This window comes from Sciurus carolinensis, chromosome 5 (genome assembly GCF_902686445.1).
Source record: "Sciurus carolinensis chromosome 5, mSciCar1.2, whole genome shotgun sequence".
Taxonomy (NCBI): domain Eukaryota; kingdom Metazoa; phylum Chordata; class Mammalia; order Rodentia; family Sciuridae; genus Sciurus; species Sciurus carolinensis.
The window spans coordinates 14,967,373-14,986,787 of record NC_062217.1 but is presented as its reverse complement, the minus strand read 5'-3'; the positions used below and the strand labels follow the sequence as shown (position 1 = coordinate 14,986,787).

Here is a 19,415-nt window from a genome sequence, read left to right as displayed (position 1 = left end):
GTGTTGCCATGCAGTAGGACATGCATTTTAATATTCAGTTTATGCTGCTGAATTGCATTCCACTGATAAAGAGCTGCTTCTCCACATTCTCACCATTGACTTTTTCATTCAGTATTGTGGTTGACAGCTCTGGTCTTCCTATCATTTTAATTGGCATATCCCCAATTCCCAGTGATTTTGACCATCTTATCATATATTTATCAACTACTTATTTATTTTTCTCTCTTTTGTGAATTACCTGCTCAGATCTTACACCCTTGGTTTTATTGTTTCTTCTTGATTTGTCGCTCCTTGATTCCATATACATGTTGCAATCTTAGATCATAGCTTATCTTTTAAATGTATGATTCTTAACTTATAGGACTTTGAAATTTGTATTTTGATCACATTTATCTCTTCCTTGATGACCCCACCTTCTGTGGTTTAGGAGGGCATTTCCTACTGCAAAATGATAATTGTGCTTTTCTCCAGAAAACTCTCCCAGAAGGGTTAAGTCACAGCTACATTTTCACATGCAGGGGATTGATGTCCCTTACCTGAAAGTAGAACTTTCCAAAGCAGGGCCCCACTGCTTGTGAACTTGCTGTCTTATATTCCCAGGACAGGTACCTATGTTGGGTGCTACGAGTCCTGACATTGCCTTTGAAGTGGCGGGAGAAAGCCACCAAATTTTGGTGGAGGCCACATGTCTGAGCAGCCCAGTCCTCTCCTTAAACCAGGCGTGAACTCTGGGTGGAAAAGATAACCTCAGAAGGAAGAGAGAGGGCATGTGACTCTCCCTCTTCTTGTGCTAGGTGGAAGAACAAGCCTCTTGGATGCAGATGATGGAGTCATTATCTGAATTTCCTATCTGAGGTCAAAGCTCTGATTTCCCACCCTCAGGAGGTGTCTTTGCTGCTCCAGTTTTGGTTATAAGGAAAATGAAGCCTCTTGACGCTAAGCGTCTGGGTTGGATGTTATGCCGTGTTAAGCATCCAGCTCTCATTTCTGCTTAGAATCACTCTTGGTATTATGGAAGGGATGACTTGATGAGTTTCTTACTACTCATCAGACACTTAGCTCCTATTTTGCATCCTGTGAAGTGAATGCTGCTGTCCCTATTTTACAGAAGAGAAAACAGACTCGGAGAGATTAATAACATAATCAAAGACATGCCACAGCTAAATAGAAGCAACAGACTAGAAGTTCAAAGTTCCTGTCTCCCCTCGACTCTTCTTTCAAAGGATTTGCAAAGCTACTAGTATAAGAAAAGTGTTTTACCCCCTTGAATGCTAGCAAAGGTGCTACTAGTGAACAACCAAGTGGATGTTTTCATTTTTGCTGGTTTGCAATTGAAAATAAGAAAGATGTCATTTGGAAAACATTTTGCTTTTAAGGGACAGCTTGAAGATTTCCTCCAACAGAATTCATGAGTGTAAAGTTGCTATTTGAAAATTTCAAGGTTGAATGAGCTAGTGATTTCTACTCATTGCTAACCCATTTTCCTTTCAAAGCACCACTTGAACCTCAGCTGAGAATCATTTTCATCCAGGTTGTTTGCCATCTATTTTGCTGGTGGGAATGTTTGCTCATTCTTCCTGGAGAACTAACTATAAATTATACTGCAGAAAACTCTTAAGTAAATATGTTCATGCCTCAGCACTTTAATGTGTTAATTAGCTATTAACGGTGTCAGTAAATTAGACCTGTCAAAAATAATGGCCTCCTTGACCAGGTTTTTACTACCACTTCACTTGATGGTTTTACTTATAAGTTTTGCCCTCAGGAAGTGTAAAAAGTTAGGTTGTAGAGGTTTGCCTTACAAAAGATAAACTCTGAAAGTTTGTTGGAAATCACTTAAGGCCCAAGTCATGGGTGTTTTAAGAATCTCAAGCTCACCAGCAACCTGATTTCTTTTGCAGCTGATGGAGACAGTTTATCCCTGCTCTTGGCTCCCCATTTCAGAAAATCTGGCTAAGCATTGTCCTTGTGAGGGGCCTTCTGTTGTGTACGTAGAACATGGACAAGTTATTGCCACTGTGGTCATGCCACAGAGAGGCACGTTGGCTTGACTGCAGGGTTCCAGCTGGCACAAAAGAAGGGCTTGACCATAGCAGAACCTGCTTGGTCCACCTCTCCTCTCATGTTTGTGCCAAGAGACCAGAGCAGGTCTAAGATGGGAGAGCCCAGAATGAGAGACTCAGAAAAAAAATGGTACACGGTGGTTACATAAAGTGTAAAGGGCTACGGTTATTTTCCCTGTCATATTAAGGGTTTACCATCTGGGAAAATGCATTCCTTGTTCTAAATGACCAGATTGTAGAACTTAACCCTTTGGTAAATTCCAGACCATCTGCCTTTTTAATAAAGACTATAAGATAACTAAAGTAAATGCAAATTATGGTGTATGATAAAGTTTTCCAGGGATGAATGTATACATATGTGTATGCATCTCTCTTTACACACATACACACACACACACACACACACACACACACACAGTGGTCCCCCCACCAGTCCGTGGTTTTGCTTTCCTTAATTTCAGTTACCCAGGGTAAACCATGGTCCAAAAATATTAAATGGAAAATTCTGGAAATAATTAATAAGTTTTAAATAATTTTATTACAATAAATTATTATAATTTTCTATTTTATTAGTTATTCTTAATCTCTTGTGTCTCATTTATAAATTAAACTTTGTCATATATAGGAAAAAGCAGTATAGACAGGATTTGATAGTATCTCAGTCATCCACTGGGGGTTTTGGAACACACCCCACACTGATAAGTAGGGGACTTCTGTGTGTGTGTTGGGGGAGGTGTATGCGCCTAATCCCTCCATTTTTCATTTAATGATTGCATTTAGAGTTAGCTAAAACACCTTAAAAACATAGATTAAATGAATTTCACAAAAATTAGGAAACTACACTGTGCCGGTAGTTTTGTGGTGAATGATGAGCCACTTTTGGTTGGAGTGATGAGCTCCTGGCAGATGCTCTTTACTCCTGATCAGGACTAGCAGGCCTCTTTGCTCTGCCTGCCTTCAACCTGCTCACTGGACTCTGGCTGGGGAACTTGCAAGTTGAAGTTTAAAATAGAGCTAGTTGGGTATTTGGCAGCAGAGACCCAGATAACCCTGCAGCATGATTATTGCTATCAAAAGAAGTCTCCATTATCCTGCTTTGCTAACAATAAGTTTCTTTTGTTGTTTTTGATAGGCTCAGCTTCACTGAAATTTTCTTCTGTATGGAAGTAGTTCACACTGTGAAATAAGAATCATTGTCATTACAGTCTGCAATGGTGTTCCAGTTAAGTAGATAGAGAAGCTCCCATTTACTCTTTCAAAGGGAAACTAGGAATAGGATTCAAACTCTAATTTTCATTTTTTTCCAAAGAAACATGGGACTCCAGGCATCAGAACTTCCCTGAATTTATGATCATAATGATCTCAGTATCATTATTGTCAGCTTTGCCTGAATGCTAGTAGTAAATGACCTGCTATATCTTAAGAGATTTTTCCAATTAGAAAGTTTAATTTCCAACATAAACCTGTGTGTGCTCATTTGCTTAGCCAATATTTACTTACATCTAATACATGCTACTCTCATTATTTCAGATTGAAATATGGCACCATTTCAGACTGAAATGAAAATGACGTGGGTGGTGAAAGTTTATTAGTTTAAGTCGTATTCATTTAAAATGTGTTAGTGCCTGGACAAAAGCCATGCTGAAGTTTACTATCACCCTGGCTATGCAAATAAAAAGATGGGAAATAAGAAAATAAAACGAATGGTGCAGGAGACATGATCCAGCAAACTAACAGGGTACTTTAAAGGCATCCATTTACCTGCAAACAGCTCATTTAATAGTTGTAAATTATTTTTCTACCAAACAATGCTTTTTAAAGCCCAACTTTATGTGCCTTGATAAAAATATAATGTCACTAAAATACTTCTTGATTTAGACTCCTCATGGTTCTTGAAGGTATTCTGGTTAGTCTCATTTATAAGTTTTCACTGATATTGGAAGGTTTGATCCTTTGGAATGTCTTGCTGCCCAATTATAAATTCCATACTTTTATCTGTCAAAACCATCAAAGTTATCTATTTAAAAGTTTGACATGCAAAGGAGTTAGAGAGTTTTGATAGTGGCAGGTGACATCTCTTTTCTTTCTTGCCTTGCTTTGGGTTCCCCCACCTCCAGACAACAGAACACTCATCCAGAATGACAGTGTAAAATGAGGGTTTTCCCTGGGCAGACATACGTTTAATATTAACATAAATGACCTACTCTAATTGCAGGTTATATCCAGGCGTGTAGAGGACTTATGATTGCTGCTGTTAGCCTGGGCTTCTTTGGTTCCATATTTGCACTGTTTGGAATGAAGTGTACCAAAGTTGGAGGCTCAGATAAAGCCAAAGCTAAAATAGCTTGTTTGGCTGGAATTGTATTCATACTGTCAGGTAAAGAGTAACTTTCTTTCAAACAAGGTACTTTGTGATGTTGATGCGATGACACTAACCATAGGGTTTTCCCTCTGATATGTTTTAGGGCTGTGCTCCATGACTGGCTGTTCCCTGTATGCAAATAAAATCACAACAGAATTCTTCGATCCTCACTATGTGGAACAAAAGTAAGTGTTCTTGGTATAAATTAATGTCCTAAGTTAAGAGACACGAATTTCCTACAGGGCATTTGAAAATGCAACACACTGGTAAACAGTATTTGATAACATCATTCCAGTTTATGTGCCAAGTTGCCAAAAGATGCATCTAATTACCTCGTTAATGTTATATAGTGTCTGTCTCTAAATAGTTCAAGGTATAGGACTGAGAATGGTAAACTTCACCTACTGCACATCATCAAATTCAAGTCAGATGAAAGAGAGATGAGAGATGGGGAGGAAAGAGTGATGAGGCGTGGGAACAGGAAATCAAAAGCTTGCCTGGATTTTTGTTTATCCAGAGTAGTATTTGCCAGGTCCCAGTCTCCAGGCCTTGTCAGCATGCTCTGCCTGGACAAGCTGCACCACGTCTACCTTTATAAGGAAACCGCATGATGCACAGTTTGTAAAACATTGCTCCAGCCGCGGTGGTTCCGGTGAGAGTGGCTATTCCTGGTTGCAGATGAGTGCTTTGGCATTAACAGCTTAGTTTGTTTGTTGTCCTTAAACTATGGGCCGTTGCTTTTTATGGTTTCCTTAGGCTATTTCTTTGGATTGGGAAAACCCCAGGCATACCAACTCAGAAATAACCATAGATCAAATCTTTTGTCATACATGAGAACATGCTGCCTGAAGCCAAGTGTGTGTTTGTGTCTTTCGATCAACTGGCTGGCAATTATCATTCAGATTTCAGATCAAGTATTATAACATTTTTAAAATGTAAATTTTGGGGGCCGGGGCTATAGCTGGGTTTGATCCTGAGCAGCACTACATAAAAATAAATAAATAAGTAAAGTGAAAATTTAAAAAAATAAATTATGGAAATAACTGGTCAAGTGGACATCACTTTTTTCTAGTGGATTTAGAAATCTTCAGAGAAGTAATTTTAGTGTCATAAAATTACAAATAGGAAATGCTCAAATTGTGAAATACAATGAAAATAATAACTAACACATCAAGCCCCTACCATGTGCAAGCAGGACATTGCAAATATTACTATTATTCATTTTTATAATACCCTTATGACATAGGTCTTCTTGGGACTCCCTTTTTTGAAATTGAGGGAAGAGTTTAAGTAAGGTAGTTAAGGAAACTTGAACTAAACTGGTAAGCTGATTGAACCATGATTCAAACCAGATAGTCAAACCCTAAAACACTTGCTATAAAATGTGTGATTTACAACAATCTGACACTTCATAATTTTTGGTGATAGGATGCTACACATAATTTTCATCTGTGAGTCTCTTTTGTACATGTCAAATTACTTTTATTTAGAAATATTACTAAATGGGAACAAAAATACATGACACCACACACTGAGATGTTTCTGAAAATATATTTTTGAAGATCAGAAATATTTTAATGATATTTAAATGAAAATATTATTTAAATGATAGATTTTCTTTCAGGGTTTGATATAAATGCACTACAAAATCATATTTCTCATGGTTTATTTTATCTAACACTATCTAAGTTTTCTGGATTTATCTTTTTTTTTGTGGTGCTGGGGATTGAACAGGATTATCTTTTTGATATCACTTTTTGTTTTCTGAAAATTATTAAGGAAGTCTTCTTCTGCATCATAAAAATCATACGAGTCCCTCCTTAAAAGGTCCAGGCTAATTCATGTATGCACAAAACCTGAAACCTGTCTTTGTGTAAATGTTTCCTGTGCTTGCTGTATGCTTAGTTGCCTACCTCAGTTTGGTGCCCTTGGAATTTCTTAGTCCCCTATTCGATTTTGATTAAATATAGATCAGTATTATGTACCATGAGAGGTTTTGCTGGTTTCCACGTTCTCAGGGCTATACTGAACCATCCCATTCCCACAGTTAGCCCCTCAGCATGCATTTTTCTGTCTCTGCATCTGTTCTCATCTGTAAAATAGAGGTGATAGCAGTATCCCTTTTATAGAGTCGCTGTGAGGGTCAGGTGTGTAGGTGTACTGGTCTGTCACAGACCAGACACCTTGTAGTAGCTCTCATTGTATTAGCTACCCATTAGGATTCTTAGTTTAATGAATTAAGAATTTTTTATTCTGTGCCATATACACTTTGCCAACTTACACCATATAATTAAAAGTTCAAGAGTTAGACCTTAGGAGAAATGGCACTGTAGTCTGGCACGGTGGTGTGACTATGGTCTCAGCTACTCGGGAGGCTGAGGTGGGATGATTGCTTGAACCTAGGAATTCTAGCCAGCCCAGGCATCTCAAAAAAACTGGCACTGCTTACAAACTGTTGATATTTACAAATGACCCTTCACATCAGCATCTTATGGAGAATATAGACTGTAAAGAACCTGTATACAGGCTGGGTCCTAGAAATTGGGACCTAAAGGCCTTCCATAATCTAAATTCTAGTTGGATCAAGGAATTATCAGGGTCTGAGATTTGTAAATATGATCAAATTCTAATTACCATGATAGAAAAGAAGCACAGAAATGATAAATGACACCCACAGGAATTCAAAGATATTTATTTATTTAGCGGTACTAGGGATTGAACTCAGGGGTGCTCTAACACTGAGCTATACCCCCAGTTTCTTTTATTCATTTTGAGCTTGGGCCTTACTAAGTTGCTGAGGCTGCTCTTGAATTTGGGATCCTCCTGCCTTGGCCTTCCAAGCTGCTGGGATTACATGTGTATGACACTATGCCCAGCTCAAAGACCTCATTTAAATAAAACATGCTTTTATGAAAACCAACACATTGATTATCATGATTCCATCTGACTTCCTTTTATTGTCACCTTTTCATAGAGGAGAAGATGATAGAAATTCAGAAGATCAATAAACTACCATTGGCTATTGGTTTCATAGGATTTGAAATACCTTTTTTAAAGCAAGATTTTTATTGGGTGCATCATAGGGGACAACACTTCCTCAGGTGGCATTTGGAAGAACTTAATAATTGGTGCATCTGGTTGCATTTGTACATGAATTTAGAGAGGACTATGTAGGGGTGTCAAAACTCATGGCTGGGCCAACCCCGGGTGAGCTGGCGTTTGGAAGATGTGGCTGTAGGAATGTTCTATTTCTTTGGTGGCTTACTTGACCAGAATAAGAATTAAGTAAGTTCCTTCAGGTCAGCAAACATTTCTTTCAACTCCTTCTTCTCTCCCTGGCCCAGTGCCTAGAAGTGCATGTCACTGGAGCTGGTCCTTTCTGTTGTCTTCACATCCTTGGAAGGCAGGCTCTGAGAGGAGGGGGCAGGGAGGCAGGTGCACCCTTCTCTTCCTGTTACCATCACACATTAATCTTAACAAAACCCAGCTGCCACCCAGTGCATGGGGAAGGTGTGACTAGCATGAGTCTGTGCATCTGGGTCCTTGGGTGGCTCACTGAAGGACTGCCATTTACCACAGGCTCTAGTTTGAGTTACTTTCTGACACCCAAATCCTAAAATGTGCTGGAAAACTCAGGTCTCAGAGTGTGGTTGTTCTCTTTCTGTTGCTGTCGATTTTTGATTTTCCTAAGACTTCTATACTGTGTTAATTGGGTCTTCCCTGCAGATTTCTAGGACATTCTTATATGAAGCACACCTTGATTGCCCAAGTTAGAGAAACACAAATGAGCTAATCAACAGGGTTCTTACTGCATGTAAAGAATGCAGTAGGAACTTTGTTGATAAGAAAAACATGAGTGACTTTTGGTGCAGAGTTGGAGTGTAGATTTCGGCAGCGATACTGTGTACTGTGTGTTCAGTGGCTGTTTATTCTAAAACCCTCCCCTCCCCACAGTAGATCTGTGAAGATTTTTCTTCCACGTAACATTTGAGAGAATCGCGGTCTTTAAAGAGTCTCATCTGCCTGTGCTCTGCTGTCTGCCCTTAACCCCGTTTTGTTTTGCTTCCTTTTATTCAAGTTATGGTTATATTTTCTTGGATGATTCCAGCGTGGGCTCCTGCAGAGTCTCGAAAACTATTTCTCTATTCTTCCCTTTAGGCGGTTTCAAACCAACTTCTTCCTTTTTATTAAAACAAAACCTACCAAATCTAAAAACAAAACAAACCCCTGCCCTCCTGCAGGCTATGGTGGTAGGTGCCCCAGCACGGCTCACATTCCAGGGTGATCACATTATCCCCTTCACCACTCGCTTCTCCAAACCACTAACTCCTGGATGTCTCGCTTTGTTTTCTTAAATGAACTGTTCCAAGCAAGAATTGATTGACATAAAGAGACGGCTTTTCAAATCCAGTCAAGATAAAGCACTTAACTAGTCGCCTGCTTGAGGAAACAACATCATGATCTTAGATTTATTCTCTTTCCGTACATGAGATTCATCCTTGATGTTTTGACTCCAGAGGTCTCAGGTTTGGTTCTTATCCTCTCTCTCCTGTTTTCTATCTTTTCAAAACCACGGAACATGCTTCATTCCTGGCATATCTGATTTCTACTTTAGGATTTATGCTTCAGTCAGATAAAATTACTTTTCCATTGTGGTTGTTTAATAGTTAATAGAAATATATGACTTCCAGGTGGGGAGTGTGGCTCAGTGGGAGAGCACATGCTTAGCATGCACCAGGCCTGGCTCAGTTCCTAGCACCAAAAAAAGAAAAAAGAAAAAAAAAAAAAAATAGCTGCTGCCCACTTACACAGATTTTCCTGGGTGAGGTTGAAAAGAATATCAATCACACCAGGTAATCTTGCCAAGAGATTTAATTTCTTTCTTCTATCCTTATTATTATTTATTACCTTATGGATGTTTCTTTAAGATTACAGTACTCATGAGGTTATTTGGAGAATGAGCTTATGTTGGTAAAAATCTCTTAGGTTCTTGGATAGATTCTGTATGAGTGCCAAGTATTAAGAATAAGGCAGACTCAGTTGTTAAATAGTAAGAAGGTGTTGTTCTGTCACTTTGTTCAGAAGTAGCATCAGCCACCTCTGATCACTAGAGTTCCTCTGATGTGTTTGGGACCCTAACAGGTCTTAAAGATTCTGCTTGGATACCAGGTGTCTGGCCCCTATTTTGTTCTTCCTAATACGTGGAATGACTATTCTTGTCAGTTTACTCTGCTCTCTGGCAATCAGCTCTTGCCCTCTTCCCAGGCCAGCTCACCTCCAGTTGTCCTTCAGGACTGGCCTTCTGGATGAGGTGCCCCTCTGGGTGCTCCCTGACTCCTTGTGTTCCCATGGTAGTCCATCTGGGAGTTACAACCTGACTTTCAAACCACACTAGGAGCATCTGGAAGTGGAGACCCCGTGCTGCATCTCTCCCAGCTAGTCCAGGTCGCATGACATTTACAGCAGGGGTGGCAAGTCGGTGGTGATGTGGGACTCCCTGTAGCCTCTCTCCTGAAATGGAAGCAGCATGCTCATGGACATATAGCTAAGGGATTAGGGAGAAGGAGCAGCATAGCCCATTGTGTAAGAGTAATGACCCTGAACCCAAGCTGCCTGGAAATAAACCCATGCTCTGCCACTGTGTTGCTGTGCAACTGAACAAGTTACTTATCTTTTCTGTGCCCTGTATCCCACATCTGTAAAATGAGAATAAGAGGCTGTGAGACTTAAAATGAAATAGTACCTTTCAACTGTTTAGAATCATACCTTGTATGTAGTAAACACTCGAAAAATATTTAGCTCTTACTTTGAAGTTACTGACATTTATGCAGAGTGTATTGATATAGCAGTGCATTGTCTTACACAGTCTATGAAGATTAACTATAGAGGGGCTGGGGATATAGTTCAGTTGGTAGAGTGCTTGCCTTGCATGCACAAGGCCCTGCGCTCAATCCTCAGCACTGAAAAAAAAAAAAAAAAAAAAAGATTAACTACAGAGAACTGTGTGGTAGAATGTTGGAGACTTAGTAAACTGATAATTATTTCATGACACTTTGCTCTCAAGTAGAAGGAAGGTTTGAAAGGGAGCTCCTAGCCTAAAACCATTTTTAAAAATTCCTTTGTAATTTTGTTTCTTTAAAAATTTTTTTTAGTTGTAAACGGACACAATATCCTTTATTTATTTTTATGTGGTGCCGAGGACCAAACCCAGTGCCTCACGGGTGCTAGACAAGCACTCTACCACTAAGCTACATAATCCCAGCCCTGTAATTTTGTTTCTTAATTTCTGGTCACCCATGTCATAACATTGAGCTTGAGATAAGTAACAATTGGAAAAGTCAGCTAGATGTTCTTGAGACTCTTATATGAGATCTTGTCCCATGTGAGTCTTACCCAAAACCTGGTTCTATTCTAAAATGTTTCCAGGGAGGCTGTTGAGGATTCTGAATACAATGTGAGATGCACTTCTGACTGACCCAAGCCTTATTTGCACAAGTTCATCTTCATGTTTACTTGAGTACAAAGATGCACATGCCCATATCCTCATGGATTCTTGGCTAGGTTTAGCCATATGGCTCTACCCTGAAGAGTCTCAGGATAGTATTTGCTGTTTTAGGAATTTCTTATCTTAAATTACACTCTCTCTGTGCTGTCAGCTTACGTGGACTTTATAGTTTGCATGTAAACACATTATTGTACCTTCTGTATTATGACTCAGACCATCATTTCTCACTGAAGATCAAGGCCAGGGAAACCCCCAATTATCCTTACTAATGGAGGAGATCAATGGCATTGATATTGCTAAATAATAAATTGTTTTTGAACTGAACTATGTAACTTTGGGGACATGAGATGTTCTTTTTAAATTATAATTTACTTTGACAAACATTATATTTAGTCATACTCTGGATGGTTTTTAAATTTCCACAATAATTGGCAAGACTTAGAACTCCTGTGAAGATAGCTCACTGATCATTTGAGGTTCTGTGAGAGGCAGGTGGCTCTGCAGAGAAGAGCCAAGTGTGTGTGGTAATGTGCTGTATAACCCCAGCCACTCTGGAGGCTGAGGCAGGAGGCTCACAAGTTTAAGGACAGCCTGGCAACGTAGAGCGCTGGGGATGTAGCAGAGTCATACAGCACCCTGGGTTCAATTCCTAGTACCCAAAAAAGGAGAAAAAATAGAGTGAGGTTCTGGAGCTTGATCCTGGCCCTGGCCATTCTGATTGTGGGAAGCTGCAGTTCCTTCCTCTGGATAACAGAGATAGGACCCTCTGCTTCTGAATGTTAACAGGATTGGAGAAAATGACATATTAGAGAGGTATTAGGTCAAAGGATACAAAATTTCAGTTAAGATAGGAAGAATTAAAAGTGTAGAGAGATTAGTTTGACATCCATTTATAAATTCATTTCAGCATTCCTTATTGCCTATATATGTTGCTTTTGAATTTACACTTGAGTGCTTTTTAACATCAGAAAGATGCTTCCCTAATTAGCTAATGAGTTAAATAAAATCTTTGGTAAATGCTTATTTTAAAAAAGAAAAAAGAAAGCCAGGCACACTGGCATACACCAGTAATCCCAGCAACTCGAGTGATCGAGGCGGGAGGGAGATCACAAGTTTAAGACCAGCCTGGGCAGCTTAGCAAGATTCTGTCTCAAAATTAAAAACAAAAACAAAAAACAGGGGATTGAAGATGTAGCTCAGTAATAGGACCATCCCTTGAGTCCATACCCAATGCCATAAAAAAGAAAAAGAATAAAGCATACATCACAGTGGCACATGGTATGTGATCAATAAGTGATACCTGACACTAATGTATAGTTTACAGAATTCTGAACTACCCTAATAACAAATCACAACATACAGAAAGTGCATGTAGCAGATTAAAAATCTGCTATTAATCTAGCCACAGATTTTAGCTCAAAAAAAAATCAGTGTATATTTTGGTTTCTTAAATTTGAGAATTCCCCATGAAGTTTCTGTGTATAAACAGACACTGATAATTTAAATTTTCCCACTCTATTTTTGTCACTAATTTGAAAATCTCATGGCATGCCTTGGGTAGGAAGTCCTCTAACACCTACCAGGGAGTCGGGGGAGAAGCATTGGAATATGGTTGAAATAAGAGAGACAGACTTGGGCAACTACAGAGACACACAGGAAGGGCGGGTTCCAGGTAGCCCTCTTCTAGGAACTCAGAACCCCCCTCCCCAAATGTGGAGAAGTTGGGGAAATGTGTTTGTAGATAGTTCCTATAGAATACTTATTTGTATAAAATCCATTCTTGCAGTTACATAGCCCATGGAGTTTATAAGCCTTTGCATTGGGAGAGAAGTTTATATGGGGCAGTGGTCTCAGCAAGGCTGGCTTACCAATGGAGGTCAACTTCAAAATGTTAACATTGACACAGCATGAGTGTTCCTTCTAAATTGTAAATGTTTTTCAAGACACATTTGGTTGTTCTCATGCAACCAGAATTTTTATTTTGGCTTTTACCACTCTTGATTACAATGAAGAGGAGGACAATATGTTTGAAAAGGACCTGGCTCCTAGCTCTGTGACCTTCATTAAAGTCACTTCACTTCTCTGGAGATCCTACAAGAATGAGGCACTTTGATTTGTTACAAGTTTTTGCTTTCGTTTTTGGAAGGGGTGCGCTGCCCTTTTCAACTCCAGCTGCCCTGATTTTAAATTACTACCCTCAACTTCTTTTTGTGCTGGGTGGAAAGACAACCTGAGGGCATTCAGAAAAAATTCCACACCTTGAGCTCTGCAGCCAACCAGAACTTAATGAGCCAGGGAGAGAGAAAACTCTCCTCTCTCTGAAAGGAAAACTAAAAATAGGTTGCATTGATTTTTTAAATTAATCAAATCTCTTTACTTAACAAGGAAGTAAAGTAACTTAAAAGGAAGACAGCAACAGTGAAGAGCGTGGGGTTTGGAATCACAAGTTAGAGGTTTAAATCCTGAAACATGGAGTCCCTGTGTCTAACATGGGACTTAGTAATTTAACTTCCCTGAGCTGAAACATGGGACAAGTAATTCAACTTCCCTGAGCCTCAGTTTTCACATTTGTAAAATGAGGATAGTAATGCCTATCTCTCAGGGTTGTTATGATATGGCAATATTCTAAATATGGCCAAAAAACGGTGACTAAATATGGTAATATATGCAAAATAGCACACACACACAAATCCTAGCACAGTGACAGTAATAGTAGCTGTGGTTACCAGGGATGTACTTAAATGACATCTGTGCACCTTTAGGAGACTCATGGTGATGTTGCTCTTCTGTCCTGCCATTCAGTTTATCACGCTTCTAATTTTTTGCTTCATGTCTGCCTAGCCCACTGGACTGTAAGATATGTGAGAATGGTCTGTATCTGTCTTGTCCACCCCAAACACATGAGTAGCACAGTACCTGGCCTGTCATTTCTGTTGGGCTGACCGGGAAAGCTACACTAGCTCCCTGTGAATGGCAAATCCCATCAAAACAGGGGTTTGGATGGAAGGAAGGCCAAGAAACAGAAGATGACTATCAGACGTGGTTATCAGCTGCTTTTGGTTCTCGGTCCCTTTCCTTAGGTGCGTCGTAAAGTTCACAAGGCTGGGCTGTGAGCTGCAGGATGAAATGTGTGAAATCCAGCCCACTGAGCATGCTCTAGCCCAAGCCCTCTCAATGTGAGAGCCACGAGTAACAGCTCAGACTTTCTCACCCAGCCGGTGGAGGAGAGTGATGTCAACTAATAGTCAAGAGCACATTTTAATCTTTCTGCTTTATTTTTTGAGTAAATTCTGAGCAGTTAATTTGTTTTAATTTCTCGTAGTAAATTTGTTCCCCATTACTGGTTTACTAAAGACACATTCACTGACATAAATGTATTAAAGTCAAGTCCTATGGATCAAGATGTTCCAAACTCAGTGTGTTCATCTATAAACCAAGCTCTCTCCTCACCCTGATTATCATGGTTCTGTCTAGTAGTGTCTAGTAGATCACCTTCCAGAACAAGGAAGAAACTGTGGTGATTGTAACAAAGAGGCCACACTCTGAGTGGGAAAGCTGGCCTGGGGCCAAGAGGAACTGTCAACCAAAGACTTACCTGCAGTAGATAATCTGCAATTTGGATGATCTTCCTGAGGTGTTGAAATCAACTTCTTGGCATTACCCAAAGTGAAGAAAGATTTCCTGGCAGAGGCAAAGGAGGTGAAGCAGACATGCCTCGGGAGCACAGGGGGTGGATGTTCCTTTGTTCTCTCCCTAGTCCTGCCTTTCGGGAATGCAAGTCAGTGTTTGCCACATGACACACAGAGGTGTAAACTGACCTGTCTTTCAATAGGATGAAGAAGGCATCCCTGAAGCTTTCACATCCAAATTGTTAAAAACACTGGATTAGACATAGGGACTCCAAAATCAGCTCTGAACGGACACTACTTAGTGTTTGACGGAAGAAGAAATTGAGAGGAAATACTATGTTCCTTGTAATAAAGCCTCTATGAAAAACAAAATATGTAAAAATGAGTAAGGAGGCAGTTATGCTTCAAACTCGTGATTCCTAAATTCCTTCAGAAAGCTTCAAGACAGCTTGAATTAAGCAACACAGGCCTGTGATTCCTGACAACACCGTGTTCATGTCTGCAGTGCTCCTTTCAATGTATTCACAGTGCCGAGCTGTGGCTTGTGATTTCTGTCCCCTTCAGTCCTCACCTGACCACCATGAATAACTAGACTCATCCCTAGTCACTTTTGGTACCTGGTACTGGTGTCCTATTTAAGGAAAATTCTCAAGACTTTTCTCAGGATATATTACATTAACAGGGATGCTAAGGCATAGTTTGAAAGACAGTTCGGTCTTCAGGGAGTAGAGGAAAATAGAAAGCAAGATAAAGATAACACTGTGAGGACTGGGGCTGTAGCTCAGTAGTAGATCACTGGCCTTGCACCTGTGGGGCACTGGGTTTGATCCTCAGCACCACATAAAAAAATTAAATAAAGATATTGTGTCCACATACGACTAAGAAAAATCCACCACGGGGGAGTTTTCTACCATGCTTGTTCTGTTAGCCATGCAGTCAAACACTGAGGCCGGGCAGATCTGAGGCCAGCTCGCTCTAGGACTTGCTGAAAGCACCTCAGATTTTGGCAGGGCTCTGCATCTTACGTGTGTCATCTCCCTAAAACAGCACAAAAGCAGGACTGACTGTGGAAACCCAGGGCATCCTTTTTAGATGTATAACACGATAGTTAGTGACAGTGTCTTTTCTAAAAGTTCCAGTTTTACACTTCTGATCTGGCCAGCTCTTTTCTTCTCCAGCTTTCTTCTTCTTCTTTCTTTGGCGGGGGGGGGGGGGGGTGCCTGCATGCTTACACAGACTGTTCACTTACACCAACCTGCTGTCTCTGAAGTTGCCTCCAGTGGGAATCTTTGAAGAAGTTTCTGGCTCCAAGAGTATAATCAGTGCTCCTGAGCTAGATGAGGTGCCAACCCCTAGATGTTCTGGCACAGCTGTTCCTTGTCCCAGCTGTCACCTGGCTTCCCAAGAAAGGCAACATAAGAGTGAGAAATAAGGGACCACAAGGTCACGTCTGTGGTGTACACACCCCTTCCTGAGTGAAAATGCACAAGTGCACCACAAAGCCCTGACCCTTTATAAGCACAGCTTCCTGTTCTGCCCAGTGGTCAGGTCTACACCAACCCTGTCCCACCCCCTAAGACCACAATAGAAAGCCTGCCCACACTGGGACAGGAGATGGGTGACACACAAGTAGGAAGGGACAGGAGGCTCAGGACAGCCACAGGCAGCTCCAGCTAGCTGCTGCCAGCAGTACTGTGTGGCCTCAATTCTGAAGCCCTGCCCTGGCCTACAACTGGTCAGGTGAGGGGCTGACCTTGGGCCCCATCTGACCCCTCACCTCTGACCTTCCTTGCCTCACCTCCACTGAGGATTCTGTGTGATCAAAACAGATTCACTCCTGCTTTATTTTATACTGAAAACCTCTATTAGGTTGTTTTGCCTTGCAGTGGCAGTCTGTGAGCCCAAATAGGAGTTGCTCTTAATAAGAAAGCAAACAAACCAAAACCAAACAACAAAAGAAGCAGCGTCCTATTCTACAAGAAAAGGACAGGCACACAGGAGAAAACACAGCCCCCGAGGCTTTGGTGTGCCTTTCTCAGTCCTTATTTATTTCTACCCTGAAAGCATGTCCTCTAGCCCTCTATTACAAGTGGCTTTTTAAATTCGTTTTCAGTAGCATTTTTTGCACCTTTGCACAGTGACTTCCCGAAGGGAGGACCTGTCAAGCTATCTTTGCATCTGTTGTGGTCATTTGCAGAGTACTGTGGCCCACTGTCTAGGAGATGCCTGGTAACACCTTATCACTAAGTGACAGCTGTTGGGTGCTCATCTCCTCACCAGACTGTGGTGATAACTAAGACCGGCTATTTTTAACCTGACTCTTTATGGACACCTTGCACCATGATTTATTTGCACATAGCAAACGCTTGATAAAAATTTAGCAAATGACCTGAAATGACAGCAAACGCGGCCTTCCCTTTTCTAACCACAGTATGCCTAACTAATTTACCCTGCGGAGCAAATAAATGGATGGAGGGTTTGGTGAGGGTTTGACAGAGCTCAGAAAAAAGATGCTGGATGAGTCAGGAGACCCAGGCTCTGACCTCCCCTCTCTGGACACCCTCACTTCCTTTCAGGATGCTGGGGAGGTACAAAAGTTGTGACTCCGAGAACATTGAGTTTAAAGCATTCTATAGACAAAGGTACTACTGTTTCCTTTACAGGTTCCAGTATGACAAGCATTTAGTAAATGTTGACTAGCAGTGTTAAACACTGTTTACCCCCAAATAAGTTCGCTGTAATCCTTGTGTAATGCTTTCTCACAGGTATGAATTAGGAGCTGCTCTGTTTATTGGATGGGCAGGAGCCTCCCTCTGCATAATTGGTGGTGTCATATTTTGCTTTTCAATATCTGACAACAGCAAAACACCCAGGTATGAAAAAGAGATGACCATGACCTGTTACACAGCACTATGCTATTCTAGTTCATTACATGTGGGACAAATCACACATAGTTCATGTGACTCTGAGAAACTTCAAAGACCCAGAATTGGAAAGGGTAAAAATATAGTTTCTTTTTTAAAAAAAGAGGTCTTCATTATTATATTCCATCGCTGTTTCTGAACTTAGGAATGAGATCCTAAATATGAGGGCATGATCTTCATGTCAGCCTCCTCATAATTTTCATATAGGCAGGGATTGTTGATGAAGGTCACCGTTAAGTGTCCCAGATTCCAGAAAAGTTTTAAAATATAGTTTTGAAAAAGAATAACCACTTGGTATTTATCCCAAAGAATTCAAGTCCTCATATTACAGTGATAAGGAGCATACCCACGTTTATAGCAGCACAATTCATAATAGTCAAACTATGGAACCAGCCTAGGTGTCCACCAATGGATGAATGGATAAAGAAAATGTGGTATATATACACAATGGAGTTTTATTCAGCCATAAGTAAAAATGAAATGTCATTTGCAGGAAAATAGATGAAACTTGAGATCATTATGTTAAGCCAAAATAAGTCAAGCTCAGAAGGTCAAGGGTCATATATTTTCTCTAGCAGAAGCTAGAGAGGAAAAAGAAAAAGAAAGGTGGTAGTGTGATCTCCTGAAGATCAAACGAGAGAAAAGGGATGAGGGAGTGGGAACTGGGGAGGGAGGGGAAAGTGCTAGGGAGTGATATTGACCAAATTATATTGTTATACTGCATGCATGTGCAAATATGTAACAATGGATCTCATCACTATGTACAACTATAATGCACCAATAAAAATTATGGGAAAACAATTAAACTACCAAGATGCATTTAAAATATATATAAACATTATGCCACACAATTTTCCTAAAAACATTTCCTCCAATAGGGAATGGGAAATAGACTAAAAACTAAAAAAAAAAAAAAAAAAGAAAACCAAACAAATGAATAAGTCATGAGCTTCTTTCACAGAGACTGTTTGTTGGGCAGACTACTCAAAAACAACACTGAAGGCCAAAGGAGGGAAGAAGACTAACATGAAAGAGGAAGCCTTAAACTTAGCTATTATCTGATTTTTGTTTGCCCCACGTGTAGAACACAATCCACCAACCTGTGTTTTGCCTTTCAGAATGGGATATACATACAACGGGGCCACATCTGTCATGTCTTCTCGGACAAAGTACCATGGAGGAGGAGATTTTAAGACCACAAACCCTTCAAAACAGTTTGATAAAAATGCTTACGTCTGAAAGATCTCTTGCTGGCAAGTTGTACCTTGAGTTTGTTATAAAGTGGACTGTTCACAAAATGATCCTGTCAAGGCCTCCTATAATTAACTCTCAAACTATTTTTAAAATACGAATTTGAAGAACTTGTTGATTGTGTGGATGTAAATGTTCTTGCATAGTTATATAATAATCATTTCCTGTTGTGGCTTTCTATAAAAAAAAATAAACAGGTTATTTACAGGATTTGTACATTTTATACCTTTAGAGAACATGAAAAGCATTTAATACCAAAGATGCAAGAAGTATTTGTCATTTAGCCTTTCTGGTCATTCAGTAAGGTCTGACCCCATTCCTCATTTCATTCATATACTAAAGAGAAGGCACTCAAGGAATGGTTTCTTTTCAACAGTATGGGGACAATCTGAGACAGTTCTCAAAAGGGATCCAAGTTAAATAGGCGTGTTATTGGTTGCTGCATAGGGTCAACTTCTAGTTTCTTTCACCCATCTGTCACTACTGTCATTCATTATGATGGCTCAAGGAAGGGCTACCGAGGTCAAGATGCCACTGCCCTTTATGTGACACATCCATGGTAAGCAACTGCTTAGACGTCTCTGACCCAGGAAGTGGGGTATCAGCATGAGCTGAGCTACTGACATGGCTTGTGGTTGACTCTGGAGCCAAGAAGGAAGTCCCAGATCCCCAGTGGTACCT

At 40.3% G+C, this 19,415-nt stretch overlaps 1 protein-coding gene across 3 annotated transcripts in view; it reads left to right on the top strand.

Moving 5' to 3' along the window:
- Window positions 1-18,941, top strand: part of Cldn10 (claudin 10) — a 103,837-nt gene extending 84,896 nt beyond the window's left edge. For all 3 annotated transcript variants that reach the window (XM_047552406.1, XM_047552407.1, XM_047552405.1), the window contains exons 2-5: window positions 4,279-4,440; window positions 4,529-4,610; window positions 17,325-17,432; window positions 18,602-18,941. In XM_047552406.1, coding sequence (XP_047408362.1) covers window positions 4,279-4,440; window positions 4,529-4,610; window positions 17,325-17,432; window positions 18,602-18,722 — 473 coding nt within the window. In that variant the 3' untranslated portion in view covers window positions 18,723-18,941. The remainder of the gene's footprint in view (window positions 1-4,278; window positions 4,441-4,528; window positions 4,611-17,324; window positions 17,433-18,601) is intronic.
- The last annotated feature ends 474 nt before the right edge of the window (window positions 18,942-19,415 follow it).